This window comes from Ptiloglossa arizonensis, chromosome 12 (assembly GCF_051014685.1).
Source record: "Ptiloglossa arizonensis isolate GNS036 chromosome 12, iyPtiAriz1_principal, whole genome shotgun sequence".
NCBI classification, from domain to species: domain Eukaryota; kingdom Metazoa; phylum Arthropoda; class Insecta; order Hymenoptera; family Colletidae; genus Ptiloglossa; species Ptiloglossa arizonensis.
The window spans coordinates 12,134,250-12,155,490 of NC_135059.1; the positions used below are offsets into that span (position 1 = coordinate 12,134,250).

Genomic DNA, 21,241 nt, shown 5'->3' on the forward strand with positions numbered 1-21,241 from the left:
AAACTCTGACAAGTGTTCTTGTGATAAAGTATAATTTATATGGGATGACGAATCAATTATAAATATACAATTGTTTTAAAAAAAAAGTGTAATTTACATAATAAGAAACATATAAAGCACGGTGTAAAAAATAAAAAATAAAAAATGAAATTGAGCAAATATTAAGACTGAAAAGATTTAACTAACTAAGGAGGGAAAATTTGTCAGTCCTAGAGAAATCTCGGTATGTATCGGATACCATTGGTCAATATCCGAAAGACAGATATACATATGTATGTACGCAGTTGTTTCCTGTGAGAAAACATACGGCTCTCATAAGTTTTTTTCTGGTTGTTGTCGATCGAATTTTTAGCGAATTTAATTTCTTTCGTATTCTTTATAGATATTGCTATCGAAGAAGTTGTCTTTCTTGACGTACGGTTATTAGGATAATTAAAACATTCCTTCGAATGTCCTTGTGTTCAAGGTCACCCGAAGATCGTGTTTGCAATAGGTTGTTGAATTCGCTTTAACGTCAGCTACGACACGGTGTCAATGAAAATATACAGCTCTATTTAAAATAATCGATAACTTTGAAATATTCAAAAAAAAAAAAAAAAAAAAGAAACACGACTTTGAAGCGTCGAAACATATGACCCTGAAAAGATGTATTGCAAAATTTGTCCCTTTCGAAGAAATATTCTCTTGTTCGGATACTCTCTCGTACCGTTGAAAATATTTTGCAACAAGGCGATGATTTTGCATCTAAACTAAAGTCGTATTACAGTATCAAAAACAAGTTTTCAAAGTCACGAACATCTCAAGGTCAAATTGAAAAGAAAACACAAATTGTTTAATAAAAACTCAAGCTTCACAAGTACGACACATGGTTTCTTGCTACTCGAGTCACCGTGAAACAATTTTTCGATACTTTGACTAAATATTTATTTACCGACGATGAGATGATACTGACTTGTCACATTGTTTACGTGACTTACTCTGTGCATTACCGCTAGAAAATTTTCAATAATAGTAAAAATATTGCACAACAGAATTCCTTAATAATTATGACCGCGAAACATACTCCGAATGCGTATAAAACTCGGTAACACGTACACGTACTATACAATAATGATAAGCGAAAATGCATCGTCGATTTTTGAAGCACCAAGAAATCGTTGAAAGCTGATTGTAGTGTATGCGATAACACTTTGGCACGGTGGCACAGTTTTAAAAAGCTCTATCTCGAAAGAGTAAACTCATTTTTATTCTTATCCTAGAAGTAACGTTTGCGCGTTACTTGTTTTTAAATTTAAAAGAACAGAAAAAAAAAAACAAAAAAAATCATCGTGTAATTTATTTGTCAATTAAAATTATATTCACCGAACGATTTCGATCGTTCGATGTCATTAAACCGTAATTATTCGTCATTATTATCGGACGAAAATTTATTTGTTACGTTCTTTGTTTTTCTTCGTGCATTTCGATTATACAATCAATTTTCTTCTCTTGCAAATGTAGTGAAAATATTATGATATCCCAAAGAAAATTTACTCGTAAATACATATTGTGTTTCAACACGGACTGCATATTTTCGGATCTTCTTACAATCTATGGAGCAGTCGTTTAAAATATTACTTTAATAATATGTATGTACATATTTAATAACGTTACCACGAAAAATCGTAAAAATTTATTCCCTTCTGTTCTGTTACTGATTGCTAGAGGAAAACTATGCTTTGACAATTTCGTAACAATAATGCTAAAATTGTAAAATTATGCGTATAATGTTACACACGCACGTTGCATCGTTTTTCTTTTCATCATCACAATATTTAACTACTATTTTAGTCGTTGATTGCACTTGTATTGTTTTCTCTGATTCAATGTACCTGGAACAATAACCACGGTTTAAAATTTTCAAAGATTGACAGATCATTACAGTCGTTATCATCATTATTATTATTATTTTCTTTGCTTTCTCTTTGTTTTCATCTCATTTAGCACGATACGCGACCGTTCGTAGTCACGCGATGGTAAAAGAAAAAAAAAAAGAAAAAAAAAAAGACGGCTCCGCTACGTATATTATTATTACGTAATAATATTGTAATTACACACAATAATAGAAGTGTAATTATTTTATTATCTAAATATTCTCCCGATACTCTCCTTTCCAAAGAGAAGTACAGCAAGTGCATTGATAAGTAGACCGGTAGGTTAATCGGTAATGTCGATATCCGTACACGAAATCGGTAGCATATTATAATAATGTATAAACTTTAGCAATATCGATATCACTGATCGCGAAATAATACACAATACCACTAAACGCGCTATTATACACCTTCAGATGAGAGGACTAATTTATAAAACATTACGGAGAAGTAATTGAAACAATCGAGAACAGTCCAAGCTAAAGATTCTTCGTCGAGGGATTCGCTAGTCGCATGGCAAATGTGATAACGCTTACGTCCGAGAGACCTAAAATACTTCGTAGTTTTTAAAACGTGCCCGCAGATTCTCTATGTAACACTAGCTGCGTTACACCGTTATACGGATTGGAGATCCTTTTTGTTGTTTCGTTTGATCAGCGGCACGACCGCCCACAGCGCGGTGCCCAGGATAAGTATGATACCGAACGATAAAAATATCGGTTTGTACGAACCGACCGATTCGAATATGGCGCCGCAGGCCGGCGGCCCGACCAGTTGGAGGACACCGTTCACGAACAAAGATATCCCGTAAGACGAGCTGAGCTTCTCCGTGCCCAACATATCCGCAAGGATCACCGTTGTGATACCGATGTACATGCCGGACGACAATCCGAACAATGCGCAGAAGAACGAAAGCATCGCGTAACTCTTCGCCATGGGTAGCAGCGCCAAGGCCAACCCACTGGTCCCGAGTCCACCGACGAAATAATAATACTTTGGTACGAAATCGATGTCCGACAACGAGGCACCGCTGATTCTTCCGACCAGGTCGAGAGCCGAGACCACCGACAGAAGCAGAGCGGATGAATTCTTGTCGAAACCTTGCGAGATAGCATAGGCGGGCAACAGGATCATGAAATTGGTATTGCTGATCGCCGAGGTAGAGTTTGAGATCAGAATCACTAGATAGATCGGATCCTTGAGCACGCTCAGATCGAAGAAGTGCGATTTGTCGTCGGTGTCCATCTTGGATAACGACGTTGTTCTCGATACCGATTTCTCCGATAGCTCCCCTAAGCTTCTCTTCGAGCTTTCGAGGATCTTCTCGTCCTTGTTGTTGCTCTGGGTATATTTATCCAGCTCCGAACTCACGATTTTGTTGTCGGTTAAATTGGTCTCGGACGCGTTGCTACCTCGTCGCAGTATGATCGCGTTCTGATAGCTCAGAGCGTTCCCTTTGTCTTTGTTGAAGTTCTTATCGTTCGGATCGAACGTGTGCTCTTTTTCCACCTCGTTTCTTTTGTCGACGCGTGCCTCCTCGTTTCTGGTCTCCGTGCAGTGATTCGGTTTAGGTTTGTCGATCGTTTGGAGGCCATCCTCGCTGGAGTTCTCCTCCTTCTTCGATCTCGCGTCGTTGTACGAGATCGTTTCGTTCTCGGTGGTCGACGCCGTGTTGTCGAGCAGCTCCGACAGGATTTGCAACTGCTTGGTCTTGGTCTTGTCACCGGTGTCTTTAGCATCCTGTAATATTACATTGAGCTTTGTCGAATTACCTGACTCCTTCTTTTTATCAAGGTCCGGCTCGTCCATAGTCAAAGCTTCGTTATCAATCCCTCCTTCTACTGGCACGGTGATCATGTGTTGTTCCACTGGGTGATACAGCATTCCACAAACTAACGTGTTCAGTGTGATTCCACCCATTATTAACACCGCACCCCTGAAAGTGCAAATAACACGTTGGTATAATTGTTGTATCCATAGTATTCCCTCTGTAATTGATCGGTGGCGAATTAGCCACTTTTATTGAAAATGAAACTCATCACGGACGAGTGAAAGTTTTGGCCGGATAAAGTTTCAAATAACCGTTAACAAATGAACAATCTGACTGACAAAATATTTATATACCGATAGGAACACTTTGCATAAACTTCGATAAAAGTCACCAGTTTGTGACAACCTAAAAAACGGAGAGTTATTTCAGGAATTGATTATCGTTCAAATGTCTATAAAAATAAAATGTGTAAAATCTTGAAAAGTCTCGTCTTAACAAATATAACGAATGAAAAAATTGAAGTAAAAGAATTGAAATTCGTTCGATTTGAACACCTTGGAACAGTTGATCGATTGCATAGTGAATATGAATAAATTACCTGTAGCCGAAACAGTCGAGAAGATATTGCAAGAACGGGGGCAGCACAATAGTCCCAATGGCGCTTCCGGAGATGCACAAACCATTAGCGAATCCTCGAAGTCTCTCGAAATACGCAGTTACGATGTAGACAGTAGGTGGAAATGTTAGCCCAGCACCGATTCCAACCATTAATCCATAGCTAAATATATTTACAAAATAAATATCGAACTCGCTCTAGGTGTTTCATCATTACTTTCTATGTACGTCGAAAGAATTATTTTATTTTAAAATAGCGTATAGATACGTATGTAAATCAATTTTACGTATAGAGATCAAAATACTGTAATAAATGTGTTTAATACTGTATCGTTTATATACGTTGGGTATGTAACGCGTGACAAGTGTACATACGTATATATGAATGTAAGTTTATATGTATTATTCGTCCACGAAAAGAAGGCATAGCGTGTTTACATCCCCACTCCTGTTGTAGTCTATCGCCACTCCTACGAGCGCAAGCAAGGATCGTCATTGGCCGAGGACGGTGACGAAGATCAATGGAGACTCGTCGCGAGACCGAGTCTCTGATCAAAATTATTTCTATTCGAAATGTTAGCTATTAAGAAACAGAACGATTTCGTTCCTGTTTATGAATACTCGATTTATTGGAAGTACTCGTTTTATTTGGAGTCTACGCCAATGCATCTTACTTACGAATTCATTCTTTCTCTTCGTCCAATAGCTGTGATGATAGGGGATTCAGCGAACTAGAACTAGAGCGGGGATGACGAGACGCTGTGCCTTTTTTTCGTGGACGAATAATACTAGGAGGGATGTAAACAAATTTTAATAGGCAAAGATAAGGTATTTAAAGGGGCATATTTTTTTCATATTTACTTTTCTTTTATGCAAAAATATCAAACAGATTTCAAGGTCACGAAGAATCGTATACAATTGAAAAAATTTAACGGTTTTTTATTCTATTATGATCATTGAACTCTTTGGAACGCGATCTGTATCGTAACTGTTGATAAATATTTAATTCGGATTTAAAAAGAGCTAAATGCTCGTGCGCATCTCTTCAATGCGTTAATAATTAATTTCACCGAAAAATCATGCCTCCTGAACTGCGTCACCTTTGCTCGATAACATTTTTTTGCATCGTTAATATTTTTCGAGGCATTCACGTGCCGCGCTTTACGTCTCACCCTGTATATGGATAATCCTGTAGAACCTCGATAATTGCATGAGAACCTTATTTGCTGTATTATGTTGGCAAGTGGAAGGGATGGTCGCTTAGCAACGAATGACGTCGGAGATGGAAATAACAGGTAGTCAATGATGGGATCCAATGATGTCCTCGATAATATGGATACGTATCAATTTCGAAATTTTACATTGCAGTATCGAACAGGTATCGAAATAAGTTCCTATTTGTGTCGGTAAGATAGATTTTACAACACTTTTTCCAGTATCGATACGATTCGAGTATGCAATGTAATCGAGGTGTTCAACGAGGTAACAATGCAACTGATCCACCGTTTGGATCGTTCGAATATTTTTATTCAGTTTTCACGTAGCATATTTATGCAAATTTTCATTCTCGAGAACCAATCCCCCAATTTTTTACGAATTTCTTCTGTTTTGGAATACACGGTTTCAATATAATCGTTATTGTTGTTGTTGTATTTGTTACGTCTATTTCTTCCCCTTGAATCTGATAGATTTACGACGATCAATTGTGCAAAAATGATCAGATTCTAACTTTGAAAAGGTTTCCAATTATATTTGATACTCAGTTCTGAACGTAATTAAAGAGATATCGGATTTTCTGTAATTAATAGGTATGGATACGATAGTCACCCATTTCAATAAGTCGCAAATCGTTTGAAAACATTCCTTGAAATGGTTTGATCGAAAAGTATACATTTCAAATGTAAATGAGCCGATGGTATCAAGATACGTCTCATTGTCAGCCCCAACACTGGAGGTAGCGGTAACTATAGGTCCTGGAGGTATTAAGTGGCACTCCGTCCTATTATTGCATTATACATTGATCGCTTTGATCGTATCACGGATCTTGGTACACGTGGAAATATTGAATTTTCAGGTTGGTTTGCCTACAATTATCGAGGTTCTACTGTAACGATAATTTAGAAACACCGATCGATTACGAGATTAATTTTATCTGTCGTACCTAACGTATAAGTAAGAAACCGAATTAGCAAAATAACTCGACATCATCCCACAAGCCGCGAAGGCGCCACCGATGATGGTCACTGTTTTGTAGGAGTATTTCGTGGATAATATGCTCGATAAAGGACCTGTAAAATATGTTCAATTTTATCATTTTTATTTCAATCTGATGAAACGTCGACGGGACAAAAAGCAACCTAAAATGGTAAAATGATAAATTCTGATTACAGTGATTTCGATTTTCAAGTGAGAACTTTTATCCCGGATTCAAGCAACGGAATCGTCTCCACCTAGGTTGTTTGTTTTCTCGACAAACATCGAGATCGAGTTTTGTCGAGTAATAAAAATAAGAATTTGTATATTTTTCAGTAAACTTTCATGATGTTTCCTGGTGAAAATGAATCCAAACACAACTACGTGTGATCAAATTCGGTTGTAACTATTACTTCCCGCATACATGTATATCGGTGATGCATTAAATATATCTATTATTTTTTTTTAATTTCTATTTCCTTGGTAACAAAATATTAGAAAGAAAAAAATAACGCGATCACATAACAAAACGAAAGAAAACATCTGAATAAATCTAGGTTAAACTGAACTTACATTGTTTAAAATTTTCCTTGTCCAACCAAAAAGCATTTTAATATTTATTTTTCATCGTTCTGCGCACATTTTCCCCTTTTCTTTGCAAGAGAATTACTCCTTGTTAAAAATTAATTTCTTACATTTTTCTCACGATAGCCCGACAATGAATGGGACAACTTACGATAAGACTACGTAGAGATTTGATTATTTACCTAACGAGTTGTACAAGAAATAACATAAAGCTGTCATCCACGAGGCAGCAGTAGAGGATGCTTTGAAAACGTGGAGGAATTCAACGAACAGAACACCAAACGATTTCACGGTTCCCGGAATAAGGAAGTTCACAACAAGGGCTGAGGTGAGCACGACCCATCCCCATCCTCCATCCGGTGGGATCAATTTCGTTTTTTCGGTTTTTACTGTCATGTTGCCGGGTAGAATTCAACGAGGAACGTTTGGTAAAATTGATCTGAAAACAGAAGAAAAATACGGTTAAGAAACTTACCTATCTGAATCAAGGCAAAGTGTCTTACGTCAATATGAAAGGGTTACACATAACTTGGATACTTCGAAGAACGTCGATCTATGGTTTTCTATATTTCCTTAAAGTCTCGAGAGAACGTTAGCAAGGTGTTTCGTTTAAAATTGACCGTACGATTTAAAAAAAATTGTTCATTCAACGATCCCTCTATCTGTCGTCAACAGATCTTAAATAACAATTTCAACGTTCCCCCTGTCTTGTTGCAAACTGTTCCCGATACATTGCTACCATTACGATCTATTTTCCAATGCTAAGTTCGATCTGAAATCTTTACAAATAGGAAACTGTTCGAACGATCGATCTGAGGTTGTTTTCTGCTACAGGAGCCTTACTCACGACTCCAACTACCAGATCCGGGACGAAACGCAGTAACATGCTCTTCGTAGCACGAACAATCTAATCTAATGAATAAATCATAAATTGATTGCAAAGAGGAAAAAAAGTTTAATTTAAATTATGTTTAATGTTCCTAGAATATTACGTCGAAATCCACGCGATTAGAGAAACCGAATGCATTTACTGACGATGAAACTGCAACATGCAAGATGATTTTTTTTCATTTTCATGTTTCAATGATAGTTTTTAGTACACTTTAGTACACTGACCCTGTAGATCTTCTAGAGGGGAGCTATCGAACCCTTTTTCTTTCAATGGAATTACCATTCCATTCGAAGATCTGGTGTGATTGTATTTTTTGGTAGATCGTGTCATAAATACTTGAAAAATTGTTTTGTATTTTGCATAGAGAACAATTGGACCTTTAACTGTACATATACTGAATCAGTCACGATATTTAAAAAAGTATTAATAAATGTTATCCGTTCAAAAACTATCTTCCATATGTGCATTTCTATATTATGCAGTATGTATGCTTTCATTCTTTGATTCGATTTTGTTTGCGTATACTTTTTCGGATGAAAACGATTTAAAAAAAACATACAATTGTACGTTTAATCGAAGACAAAATTCCAAAATCGACTCTTTCTTTTTAACAGTTCAGACATACGTAATCTCTTCAACGTTCGATTACCTAACGAATAATTATTCACGATACGTCTACCTTCTACTTCGACACGGGCACAAATAGGTATACTACTCTGTAATCATATGACGCGGTGATCTCTAAACGCGTATGGTAAACAGTGAACGCGATTTTATTGTCTTCATTATTTGTTTCTCTTTTTAATGACACAAAATCTATCGAATTTCTTAATTCATTACGATAATTAGAAGCATCTTACACTTAATTTATATTTTGAACAAAGTACTCCTTGTAATAAGAATGGTCGTCCATAAATATCCATTCGAATTAATATTATACAGTTACTACAAAAGGTTTGTTATATTCAACAAATGAAGTGAAAAATTAAATTGCACAGTTTCGTAGTCATTTTTATTAACAAAAACGGTCATTGCTGGTAACAATGTATTTATCCATCCAAAAGTGAGTTTCGAGTTAAATCTGCTACACCAACTTAAGAAAAGTTACTTTCTCAAGATCGATTGTAAAAATTAATTATTATTATTCAGTCCACACAATGTGACGGTTTCGACGGTTTACGTTTTACACTTCTTTGTATTATTTAATTTACATACAAACAGCCGGTTCTTTTATTTTAGCGTATACGAGTAATTTTGGAAACATTACGCTACAAAATTTCGGAATTAACGAATAAACAAAATTTCCATGTACTGGTATGTGGAACAAGGCTAGAGGATAAAGTGAACGTGGTGCAGCTGTATTTCCTTTGCAAAACAAAACATATCGTACTGTTTGTTACTTTGTTCGCACCTGCAAACTTCATTCCTCGCCAACAATTTTTTATATTTTTATTCCAAGTAGAGTGCTATGTGTAAAAAGTATGCAATTAAATAACGGATCGAAGTACTCCCTTTCTAAAGTCATACCGACTTACATGATTTTATATAACATTACCGTTACAAATGATACACACGTTAAACTTGAATCAGTATTCGATATTGGACCGAATGGGTACGCGTACAAGCTTTTGTACTCGAAAAGGAAGTGAAACGTGAAAAATGGTGAAACGTACAATTGAAACGTAGAAAAATGGTCAGACACGAGCAATGACATTCTAAGCAGTTACGCACCGTCTTTTCCTTTATTAAACTTTCTGTTACCTTATCTCGCACTTCCACATTTTGCGTTTAAACAAGTACGGGAAAGAAGGACGTGTGTATTTACTGTGTAGAATTCGAAATTCTTAGACATATGCAAAGTCTAAGATTAGACTTTGAAAAATTATTATCCTTAATTATTATTATATAATTATCCTTAGAATTTATTCTTATATTTTATATCCTTGGAAAAAAAAGGGATCGGTTAAGTGCAATGATTTCAAGTGAGGCGTAAGGTAGACGAAACGAAATCCTTTTAGGTGGAAAAACTTTCGACATTTGGAGGTGAACTTTGTCTTTTTAAACGAAAACAGCATTTTTTGTAGTAGATTTATCGAACGCGGCTATTTAAATATTTATTGGGTAGAGCAGACTGTAAATTATAAACAGAAAGATATGTTTTTCATACGTAAGTGAATATTTAAAATTTATACCGAATGTAAGTACCATCTTATTCGTACTGAAACTCTGAACACGATATAAACTATAAAATTTTTTTTTTTTTTTTTTTGAGTTTGTAATTACAATCGACCTCGAACAATTGTGCTTCTGTTACAGGATGAATTATTTTGTTTTAAGTAAACAAAAAATCAAACTAATATTAACTCTATTATAACTAATATTAACTATTAATTTTATTAAAATGTTATCGTGTTATATTATTGAGAAATTTAATTATGAATATTTAATCACAATGTTAGTCGTGTTATCTCCATGTTAAAATTTAGTTAAAACAATTTAAATAGTAAACGTCTACGTAGTGCCAATATGCTTGAAGTAAGTGGTCGGATTTTGGGAATTTATTTCACTCGTTTTAAAGATGAAAAAAATGTCGTACGTGTCTTTTTCAAGTTAAAGGTACCGTTTGTTTTGCGCTAGAGTGAAAATGCCTAGAAAGTTCATCAAGGTTTGATCTTATGACTCTTCCTTTCGCTTTCGCCTTTTACTTTTTGACATATTTGATCACAAGGAGTACTGTTACTATTCACTATTATCATACAGAAAATGATAACGACATTGCAAGACTCCGCCAACGAAAAGTGTTCATAACTAGAATTGTTTCTGTGTATCTTTAAGTGAAAAAAATATGCCTTCAATCCTCTGTAACTTAGAACACTACACATTATCCCTATATGATTTAAATCAATTTTTAAAAATTCTCAATAGATTTTGAACAACAAAGGTAGGTTTCTTTTTCCGAACAAAAGGCCATAGTTTTTTCACACTACGTGAAATAAATATTTAAAAAATTTAAGAGTCTCTTTCCTTTTAAATAAAAAACCAACTGAAACAAATAACACTTTATGGATACCCAAAACGATATTAACAAAAATTACTAAAAATCTAATTAAAATGTAATTGAAAAAACTAGAAAGTATATTTCTCCAAACAATTGTCATAGAAGTGTCTAAATATTTAATTCATTTTTTATTTCGTACGACTTTGAGTATTGTTCTAACCTGTGTCATTGAACTCGTCTTGACAATCATTTTCATGTAGTATCGAACAAATATAGCTATTTAATAGAATTGAGGTCGCGTTCGTCGTTTAAAATTTATAGCGATTTTCGAGAAATGATTTAAACTACGGTGTCGTTTGCAAAAAAAAAAAAACAATATATTAAAACCTTTTCGTCTTTCATTCTTTTTTCTCATGCGCCTATCGGTCGAAAGATTAACGTTAGACACTAATAACACGAACACTCTGTATGTAACCGTTACAGAGCATATATTACTGTTCAAGGTCACCATTTTGAACACTCGTATTAGCAGCGAGTATGCGAATTGGCGAATCACCCAACAGCGTTACCTGTTCGTTGAAATAAAATATTTTTTCTCGGGTCTGACATTGAATGACCTTGAACCCGCGAGTCATCGTACTCGCCTTAAAAGTCTCCATTAGAGAATAAATAAAACAAACTTTATCGTTCCATTAAAAAGAAGTTGCTGACCTTGAAGTGTCCTTGACGCTTCCACTTACTTAGAATCAAAATAATGGCACACACTCGACGTTCTCGTCGGAACCAAACAACTTCTGACTGATTTTTTGTTCTGTGCAAATACAGGAGTTTTTCAAGTGATCTGTGTCAAGTATTTCGCTCTGTTCATTTTTGAATTATCAGTTTCTCAAAGTGTCCGTTTAACATATACTTAGTTTCATTCACGTTTGTATAAATTACTCGCGCACTTGGGTATAATTTTAAATCTCGAAAAAGCTATTAAGAATGCGAAAGAAGTCGATTGTGAAAAAAATTGATAAGCATGTTAAAGTACACTTTAAAGAATTTCGTTGTTTCGGAATGTATACACAGATCTTCTATCTTGGAATCGAAATTACTAAATATTACGTAATTACACGTTCCTTTTATTAGTAATCGTGAAAAATTGTCTACAATTTTATTCGATGTTTCGACCTTTTTCGTTGTTGAAAAAGTAGTGCAGCTTTTGAACGAAACGTGTGAAACGAAATTAATTTTAGGATGGAAACTTCAAAAAGAGGATTATGAAAACTATTAGAATTTAAAGGAGATTATTTTACATTTCCAGAATTATTCTCATAGAGAGAATATTTCGATAAAAGAATTTTTCGATAAAAAAGAAAACATTTTATTTCGTAAAATTCGTTTAGCCTGCAATATAAAGTTCTGAACAGATTCGAAAATCTGTACGAAACAATATACTTATCTAGGTGTAATTGTATTCCAACTGTAATCTGGTTTTGTTCGTTTACAATTTTAATCAGACGATGTAATAACATTTTACAAAAATATATATCACTGTTATCCAAATATTTTAAATAATATATTCTTTTCGCAAGAATACGTTGATATTTGCGAACACAGTTTTTCGATTACGACTATGGACAGAAACAAAACCAGGAACCGATCGAAAGATGAAAATCTGAAGCTTATTATGCAATTTGTTCCAACACCGTTCGAAATATCGTATTTAAAATCGGAAATAAGTCTTCGTATACTTGCTCAATCTCAAAAAGTCAATAAAAGATAACGTAACTTAACAAGCTGTTATATTTGTACATCTATTTCGAAAAATAAATTTAATTTTATGTTAAATCGAGATATATAATTTTAATGCCCTCGTTACCCAAAACTTGGCACACAGAAAATGTTATTTTATTTTATTTGACCCACCAGCAAAAAAATTGTACCCCACTGATTTACACTAATAAAATTGTAAAATAAAACATAAATGAATAAAGAGTGTCTTTTATTGTAATTTCTCTACTATCGCTATTGATAAAGAAAAAACATTTGCAATTAATATAAATGAATGTAGAATTGCTGAAATAATAATTGAAATGAAATATTAGCTAAGCAAAAAAGAAAAAAAAGCAGTCAGAAAGAAATATACATGTAATTGTTCTTTAATAGACTGTTCGAATTATCGGTTACTCTCTATAAACCTTTTTTTCTTCTTAACCTGTTTCACTCTTAAGCAATTTAATCATTCAAAAAAGAGAGAAAGTGAAATTATACGAACAACGTATACTTTACAGTACGTGCTTTTTCTTACATAATATTATCTAAAACCATAAAAACAAAAAACTATGTAATACCGATCCAGATGCAAACAATTCCAAAATGCAACACTTTTTCGTTTTCTTGTTTCGTCACCAAGCCCACAAGACTACCAAAGAAAGTATTTTATAAAATTTATACAAGTGTTACGATTTTTGCATAATTTTGAAATCGATTCGTAAAAATGATCTTTCACTCGAATACAATTATAACTTTCGCTATATATTTTTATATTACAATCTTTCTACATAATCGCTTTGCATCGTTCGGATATTTGTTCTAATTAAAATTTGTTATATAGTATCACAAGGTATCGGTACAAGATTTACTTACGTGTTTCAGGAAAGGTATTAGGAATAGGAACTGAACGAACCGACGAGTGTCAAAATTAACAATACACGTCTGGAAACCATTCGCGACGATATTCAACCAAATACACGTCCATCCTCCAAGTATCAGAGATAGTTTTCAATGTCAACCTGAGGCTTTAATTGCCACGAAGCAATTGACGTTTTGCTAAATGTACTTAAAAGTGCTAAAATTGCACACCGATTCATCACGTGTCGATAGGTTCTAATAAACGTGTTTCCAGTGTTTGCGTTTTCATCCCACGTGCGGGTCACCAAAACCCTCGTAACCACCAAGGTACAAAAAAAAAGTGGTTATACTTAGATAGTACGAATTGTAACTGTAATCACCTGCAACGTGAGATTTTCGAGTTCGGTAACAAGACTAGACGTGACGTCCATCCGATCGTTCGATGTAAAAAAGTAAACAGTTTAAATAGAGACTTTCCGCTACTGTAACGAACTTTGACGCACGGAGGTCGAACATTTTCAAGAATTTCAAATGGGAATGACGAGGTAGCGTGTGCAACGTGTTATGTCGCGCGAGATTAAAAAAGGAAATAATACAACAGTAGTAACCAAGCACATACGTCGTTTGTATGGGGAGAACGCCATTTGTATGAGTCAATGCGAAAGAGGTTTTAACAAATTTCAATCGGGTAATTAGAGTCTTGAAGATGTGTCTTCTGTCGGAAAAATCGGTGAAGCTGCTTATGTGCGAACGTCGCTTGTAACCGAGGAAAAGTTGGCTCGGAAATCTGTTCTATGATTTATTGAGTTGTTCGGAAAGTTCATTTTTTTTTTTTTTTTTTTTTGTGAAAATGAAACACGATTTCTTTTAGAGTGTATAAACATTTTATTAAATTATATATTCTCCATTTTGGAAAACGAAATCACTTTCCGAACAACCTAATATAATAATTAGAAAATGTTTGGAAAATGTACGGAGGATCGTAGGTATCGTTACTCAAAATCGCGTATTTGCACGTGTGTATATGCGCAGTACATCGAGGATAATAGATTTTGTCTCCCGAGACAATCTTACGACAGTGTTTAAACAATCGAACCAAACGTTAGAACTCTAAAGATATTCGTGGTAAATATTTGAACGACGTACATTATGAAACGAGTAATAAAAATAAACGAGTAGTCGTGCTATATTTAGAAAAAAAAAGATGAAAATCGTCAACAATTGGACGATCTCTGTTGTATGCACGTAACTTTGCCAACGCTTATCGGCCGCTATCACGTATACGTGATATTATTCCTTCGATCGTTGTCTCGTCATTTACTCGACTTATTAACATTGTGTTTGTATCGGACGTAAGTTTGATATTGTGCTGTATATTTAAAACGATATCCAAGGTTTTCAAAGAAATTTTAACGAGGAACGATAAACGAGTATGATGTATCGTGTGTTTCCGCTAAGAAATTTAAAATGTACGAAAAAAAAAAGTATGTTGGGAGGGAGAGAATTGTTCGTTTCGAAAGTGCAAATATTCTAAAACCAAACTTCTTTTCTCTAGTTGTGTTTGACGAGATTTCAAGGTCGTTAACATTTCTTTTTTCAAACGAGATTACACACTTTCATGAACGTAGTGATGTAACTAATGAAAAAGTAAAATTAACGACAACAAAAACTAACAAAATTTTAAAACAAAAATCATGTTTCTGTATAGACAAACGGACTGTACCATATACGAATATTTATTTAACTTTTTCGCACGTTAAAAATTTTAATCGTTCGTATTGCTCAATAGAAGTACGGAGAAACTACAATTCGGAACTAGGTACCTTCTCCTAAGGCGAATATAAATAAGTTTTTATAAAACTGGGTTGTTTGTTAAACAAATCATTATTTTGCCCTCTCGAAAAATCCCAGAGGAGTGCGCGCCAAAAACTCGTGTGTTTTCCCGTGCTGTAAATTTGATTCTTTGAGCAAATCTAAACGCGAAAAATAGGTTAAAAGTTAACAATAATCGCTTTGAAAACTTTCTGAAATCTAATAGATACATATATCTATCTAATCTGAAATCTAATAGATAGATATATCTATCTAGTGGTGTATTAAGAAATCCAAATTAAGGATACCATCGGAAGAGTTGAAATATTAATACTTAAAAGTTACCAAATGAAACGACAAATTCGCCAAAGTTGACAAAAAATCTATCGTACTGTATGCTATGTTGTCTTCAATAGCAAATGAGACCTTTTTCACTATATATGCAACTATTGCTCCGCGCGAAAGAAGCTCCTCCAAGTAAATATTGATAAAGAATTTCTTATACTCAATACACACATCAGATGGGATTGACAAATATGATTTTACTTTCAATTTATCATGAATACCCGAGGTGAATTTTAATGCGATCATTAGTCATTTTGCAGAAGTTTTACCTCGAAAGAAGAAAATCTGAATACTTTCTTTTTATTTTTTAAGTATTGGCTAAACCTTTGGATTAGATTTCGTGAGTATTTTTAGTGAAAATAAATGCCATATATTTCTCGAACTTTTAATCGTTCAGTTCACTCGTCACAATACTGTACTCTGCGTGTGTGCAATGAAACACATAAATTGAACACAATTTTCCTTTTTACCCATGTAAACGTGGTTTCTCTCGTTTAAGATCGTTTGAAGATCGTTTGAAGATCGTTTGAAATGTGTTTTACGTAGCTGACTTCGTTTCTCAACGAGCTACATCGCTGTACGAATGAAAAAAATTGTCATCTCGTGTAAAAAAAAAATGTCGACGACGTTTCGTAAAAGATGATTGTAAGAAAATATTTTTTCTTCTTAGAAAAAAAAAACGAATAATCTTCTGCTCCCCTTTGACTCTTATCATATCATCGAAAGAAACAGAGATATTCCAGATGCTCGTATTAGTGGTAACATTCGACATTATTCGAGATTGTATAAATCTTATTTCGAACAAGGAATAAAACTTGAAAATTTATTCGAGAATCTCATTCAAAACAACAAAGAGTTTTTATTTTCATTCGGATTCGAACGATAAGACTATAATTTAACGCATGCGAATGTCTGTAATTTTGTGTGAATTATGTGGCTTACAATGTACGTATGTATGCTTGTGTATACTATTTCACATGTCACGGGACTTTACACCACAAAAAAGTATAATCTATCCTAATGTCTATTTTATTCATGAACGTGAAGATCTTTCATTGGAATGAAAAGTTCTTTGTCATTCGTGAGTAGTTTCTTCATAAACTCGAAGAAACTATATACAACGTGTATAATTAATATGATCGAAATTGGGATTGTAACTCGCTGAAAATTTTAATTTTGTTTATTTGGTAAGACGTTGAAAGGAATAATCCATTTTGAACCATTATCTTGTAATCGCACAATAACCATGGAATTTTATCGTGAGTAATTACACCGGTCGAAGACGTCATTGGAAGAAAAACAACGAGCTGGTCACGCGGAAATACACTTGTCTACGGTCAAGACAATGCAAAAGAAAACCCTAATCGAACAACTATATATCGTCTACCATACTTCTATCTTTTCCTGTACTTATCGAACTCGTTTAATTGAAACTGAAACGAAGGCTACGCGCAATGTCGAATGTGCAATTGCGTTGCTTCCTGGGACAGTATCGGAAGATATGTTAAATAATACTTAATTTGATTAACACCACAACTATCAAATGGATTAATTTGATTTGTTTGAAACTTCTTTTTAAAATTATTCAATTATTGCCTATAATATTCATGGACAATTAATCAATGGTACTCGTAAAAATCTAACTTCTAGTGTTAACATTAGAGCTACCAAAAAGGTCGGTTTGACTCGTTTGAAACTTCTTTTTGAAAGTACTGAATTATTAACAGTGTCTTTGCCTACAATATTCATAGACAATTGATTAATGGTACTTGTGAATTAATTTGCCCTCTTCTCGTCTAACTTCGAAGATACGTATGTGGTTTGATAGAAATAGTAATACGTTCACCGTCGGTAGTTACAGTGTTAATGTTTGTAACACGCGCAAGACCATGAATTACAATTAACACGAGTGAACGATGATTTCCACAACAGTTACGATTAATAACCATCTCTACATGTACGAAGTATCACGAACGTTTAATATTGTCGACAGTGTTTTCAACACTCGACGAAAGTAATTTCTGAACTTTTGAAAATAATGCAACGCTCGTGTATATCGTTATTTCTCGAGTGTCGATACATTGTTTAAACGACATTAGTTTCTCCATTAATTCGCGATAAATTGTACAAGGAAAATGACTTATCGATTGAAAGTAGATACAGTGAGTATCGACGATAAAGTTTTACAACGAAGGAAAGATTTCATCCGTGTCTGAATAAAAATCATTGTGAATCATTTTCATAAAGGTCAGATAACGTTAGAAGATGGAATACCACTGTAAGTTACTAGCAGTGCCTTGGGCGATACGACGATTTTAAATTACCTACGCTAAGCGCCGCTGAATCAAGCATCTAAGAACGCAAGAAAGAACTTCCTAAATATCCTGATCTCTGCTGATCTTCTACGGTTCTTCGTCCGAAAACAAGTCTCAATGGAGAAAAATATTTCTTAACGTGGATATCTGGAAGTATCATGTTTGCCGTGTCCAATTTGGTAAAAATGCGAAACCTTAAACGTACTGCATCCGCTTCCACATTTTTCACCATAAAGGTAAGAGTCGGTATACCTGAGGTATAAACTTACCTAGTTCTTAATTCGTGTTCACGGTAACAATACTTTAACAATTACAATTATTGAGAATAAGAACACCTTTGGGTATTATTCTTTCAGAGTAGAAGCTTCAAATGGGAAGGAAAAATTTTGGATTCTTGCAAATCTTTCGATGTTTAATAATTAAACAAAACTTGTGCTGTTACTTTTATCTACAAAAATTACTATTTCATAGTAATAGAAGCTTCGAATGAAAAGGAAAAATTTGAATTCTTGCAAGTCTTTTGAACTTACTTTTGTCTTTCTCTTACTTTTAACGTTTAAAAGTGACACATTAAATATTTCGGTGCTAAGATTCGTGTGTTCGATGTACATTGCCTGTGGAAATCCTGTGATCACATTTATTAAACATATTCGCTGAACGCCCATTGGCGTTCACCGTGCACAGTGAACTTACAACGTCGACTTACAAACCTCCACAGCACCGAAAGGGTTAAGAAACTGTTTCACACATTTTGTGTACTCTAATAGAGTATATTTAGCACGGAATATGGGAAACGCTGCGTTAAAATACCGTAACGAATTAATTCACATGGTAATTAACGTCTTAATGTATTACGAGTTTTAAAAATTGTTCGTTACACCATTAGATAAATTCTCTTGAAAGAGAACGCACGTTGTAGAACAAAGAAAATTCCGCTGTAAAAGCTTCCACATCAACATCGATAAAACCGTTTCGTTTCATTACACATAAAGTTGATATCGATCCATACATACATAATTCTTCGTATGTAAAGATATCGGAAGATCGATGCGACTTTGAACGTTTATAAATTATCTACAAATTATCGCATAAAACAGATCCCCGAAGGATTTTATATTTATTTATGAGTTATCTGCGCGATAAAAATACTTTATGGAAAATGTATTCTTTCCAGTGCCTTGTTCAAAAGGACTAATTTAATCGTCGCGTATGTATCTTCAGAATCACGATACTTAAAGTCCCGTGAAGGTTTTCAGACAGTAACAAATCATAGAGTCATTAATGCTGTGTTCCTTGAAAGTTGTTTACGCTTGTACGGACACATGTCAATATTCGTAAGCATTATTTCAGGAATAAAAACGTTACTTTCGCGCAAGGTTTGCAATGTCGTCGAGAAAGTTAATTAATCGTTACAAAATGAATAAATGCGATTTGAATAGAATATTTTGCAATAAATTTTGAAATACGAATATCCGTCGTATAATATATTCGTTCTGTTGCTTACCTCGTAAATTCGTTTTTACGAAGAAAAAAATAAGCATACTCTCGCACCATTTCCAAGCGAGAGATTAATCACAGAACGTTAACGAACAGCTTGAATTGTTATAACGTAATTAATTTAAAATACGCTCGTGCGTGTATCGGTAGCGAAAATTCAATCGTTATTGTTGCATGTACATTTATGACCCACATTCATTTTTATCAATCGAGCATACATTAACAATTACATACCTCGGTAATTATTCAATTGAGTAATTCGAACAATGAGCGATTCGAATGATGCAACTTGCGTAAAACTTTTAATCGTTTTTCTACGCCGGCCAATATAGGTTTCACACACGATTGAACATTATAAAATCTACATTACGTGCGTGCAAGGAAAGCACTGCGTTCCCGATAATTTACACCTTAAAGTAATATATAACAGTGATTATGTGTAGCGCGAACGCACTATACACGATCACATTACGCTGTTACAAATTTCGTGACTGGAAACGATTTCAAACGGAAAAATATTTACGTGCCCGCCGAAACGTTGAGAAACCTACAATCTCGGAATTCCTTACCTTTTTCATCGAAATATTGTAACATTTATTTCATGTAACATTGATCGAAATAATTTCAGGTATTAAACCTGAACACCTATTCCGAAAAATAACGCACGTTTGCTCTTGTTACGCGTATCCTCGTGAACGATAGAAATTATTAAACCATTACAGTTCTATGTGTTCGCGATTGCGTTGTCGAATCGAAGAGTTTAAGCGCGAAGTGAAAACCAGTGAAACATCGAATCCATAAAAACAACCAGTATCCGGATTCATCGACGAGGAAACATTTCAACGCGAAGAGCCGAAGAAAATCAGTTAAGAAATTTGTTTTTTCTCGCCGCCGATCTCCGTGACAATCTTTATATTTCGTTCGATGAAAATCGATGGTAAATATTTTTTTCATAATTTCATTCCTTCCACTCGATTTGCGTGCGTTATAATTTCAGGTACGCGTCTTAAGGGGGAGGGGATCTCGTTGTCCGAAACTTCGGTGTACAATTACATTAACATTTCTCGTGGGAAGTGTCTTCGCGTCGATGAATCGAGCGCTGCTCGATTCGAGAGTGTGGTAGAAGAAGAAGAAGAAGAAGAAGAAAAAAAAAAAAATTACAATTACAAGTTCGTTGGGAAAAGAAGAATTAATTGTTACATCCGAAAGACGCAAACGTGCACTGACCTGTTGAGGTTCCGCGACCCGTGCGAACGGTGGTCGGTGTCCACGATACCTGGGTGACACTAGTTTCTGGTTTAGGCAGAGAAGGGCGGCCGGACGGAGGAATCTTCATGGGACGTTCACTATCATCGTGAGTCTTGAACTAGACTGTGCACAGGCACCGAAGAACTTGTTCCTTTCCCTCTTCCTTTTCTTTCAGTCCAACTCAAGCTGGAGGCGGAGGGACACTCGAAGGTTGCCCTCGGCTTCAACGAAACCAAAATGGTGAGCATATCGCGGCATCATAAATCGGAGCGTCTTCGTTTGTACGGCTCCCGAGGTCCGAGCTACCGGGACAGGAGTGTCCTCCTGTTCGAATAACGACGAGTACACGATGGTAGTGGTCTTTCCAACAACGAGATTAACGTAGGGGTCGTCGTTTCGGTCCATATTTAATCGTAATCTAATTTCGAGAAAAGATAAAGC

General features: G+C 34.8%; 1 protein-coding gene across 5 annotated transcripts; it reads right to left on the reverse strand.

Moving 5' to 3' along the window:
* Positions 1–1,546: 1,546 nt before the first annotated feature.
* LOC143153413 (monocarboxylate transporter 12) lies at positions 1,547–20,925 on the reverse strand. 5 transcript variants are annotated; one of them, XM_076324538.1, is made up of 5 exons: positions 20,780–20,925; positions 7,260–7,516; positions 6,461–6,587; positions 4,283–4,462; positions 1,547–3,849 (listed from the first exon to the last, which is right to left on the reverse strand). In XM_076324538.1, the coding sequence occupies exons 2-5, from the start codon at positions 7,471–7,473 to the stop codon at positions 2,529–2,531; spliced, it is 1,842 nt and encodes a 613-aa protein (XP_076180653.1). In that variant the 5' UTR covers positions 7,474–7,516; positions 20,780–20,925; the 3' UTR covers positions 1,547–2,528. The 5 variants fall into 5 exon arrangements, with proteins under 5 accessions (XP_076180653.1, XP_076180658.1, XP_076180657.1 ...); XM_076324543.1 differs by lacking the exon at positions 20,780–20,925 and adding an exon at positions 13,964–14,047; XM_076324542.1 differs by lacking the exon at positions 20,780–20,925 and adding an exon at positions 13,599–13,895.
* Positions 20,926–21,241: the final 316 nt, after the last annotated feature.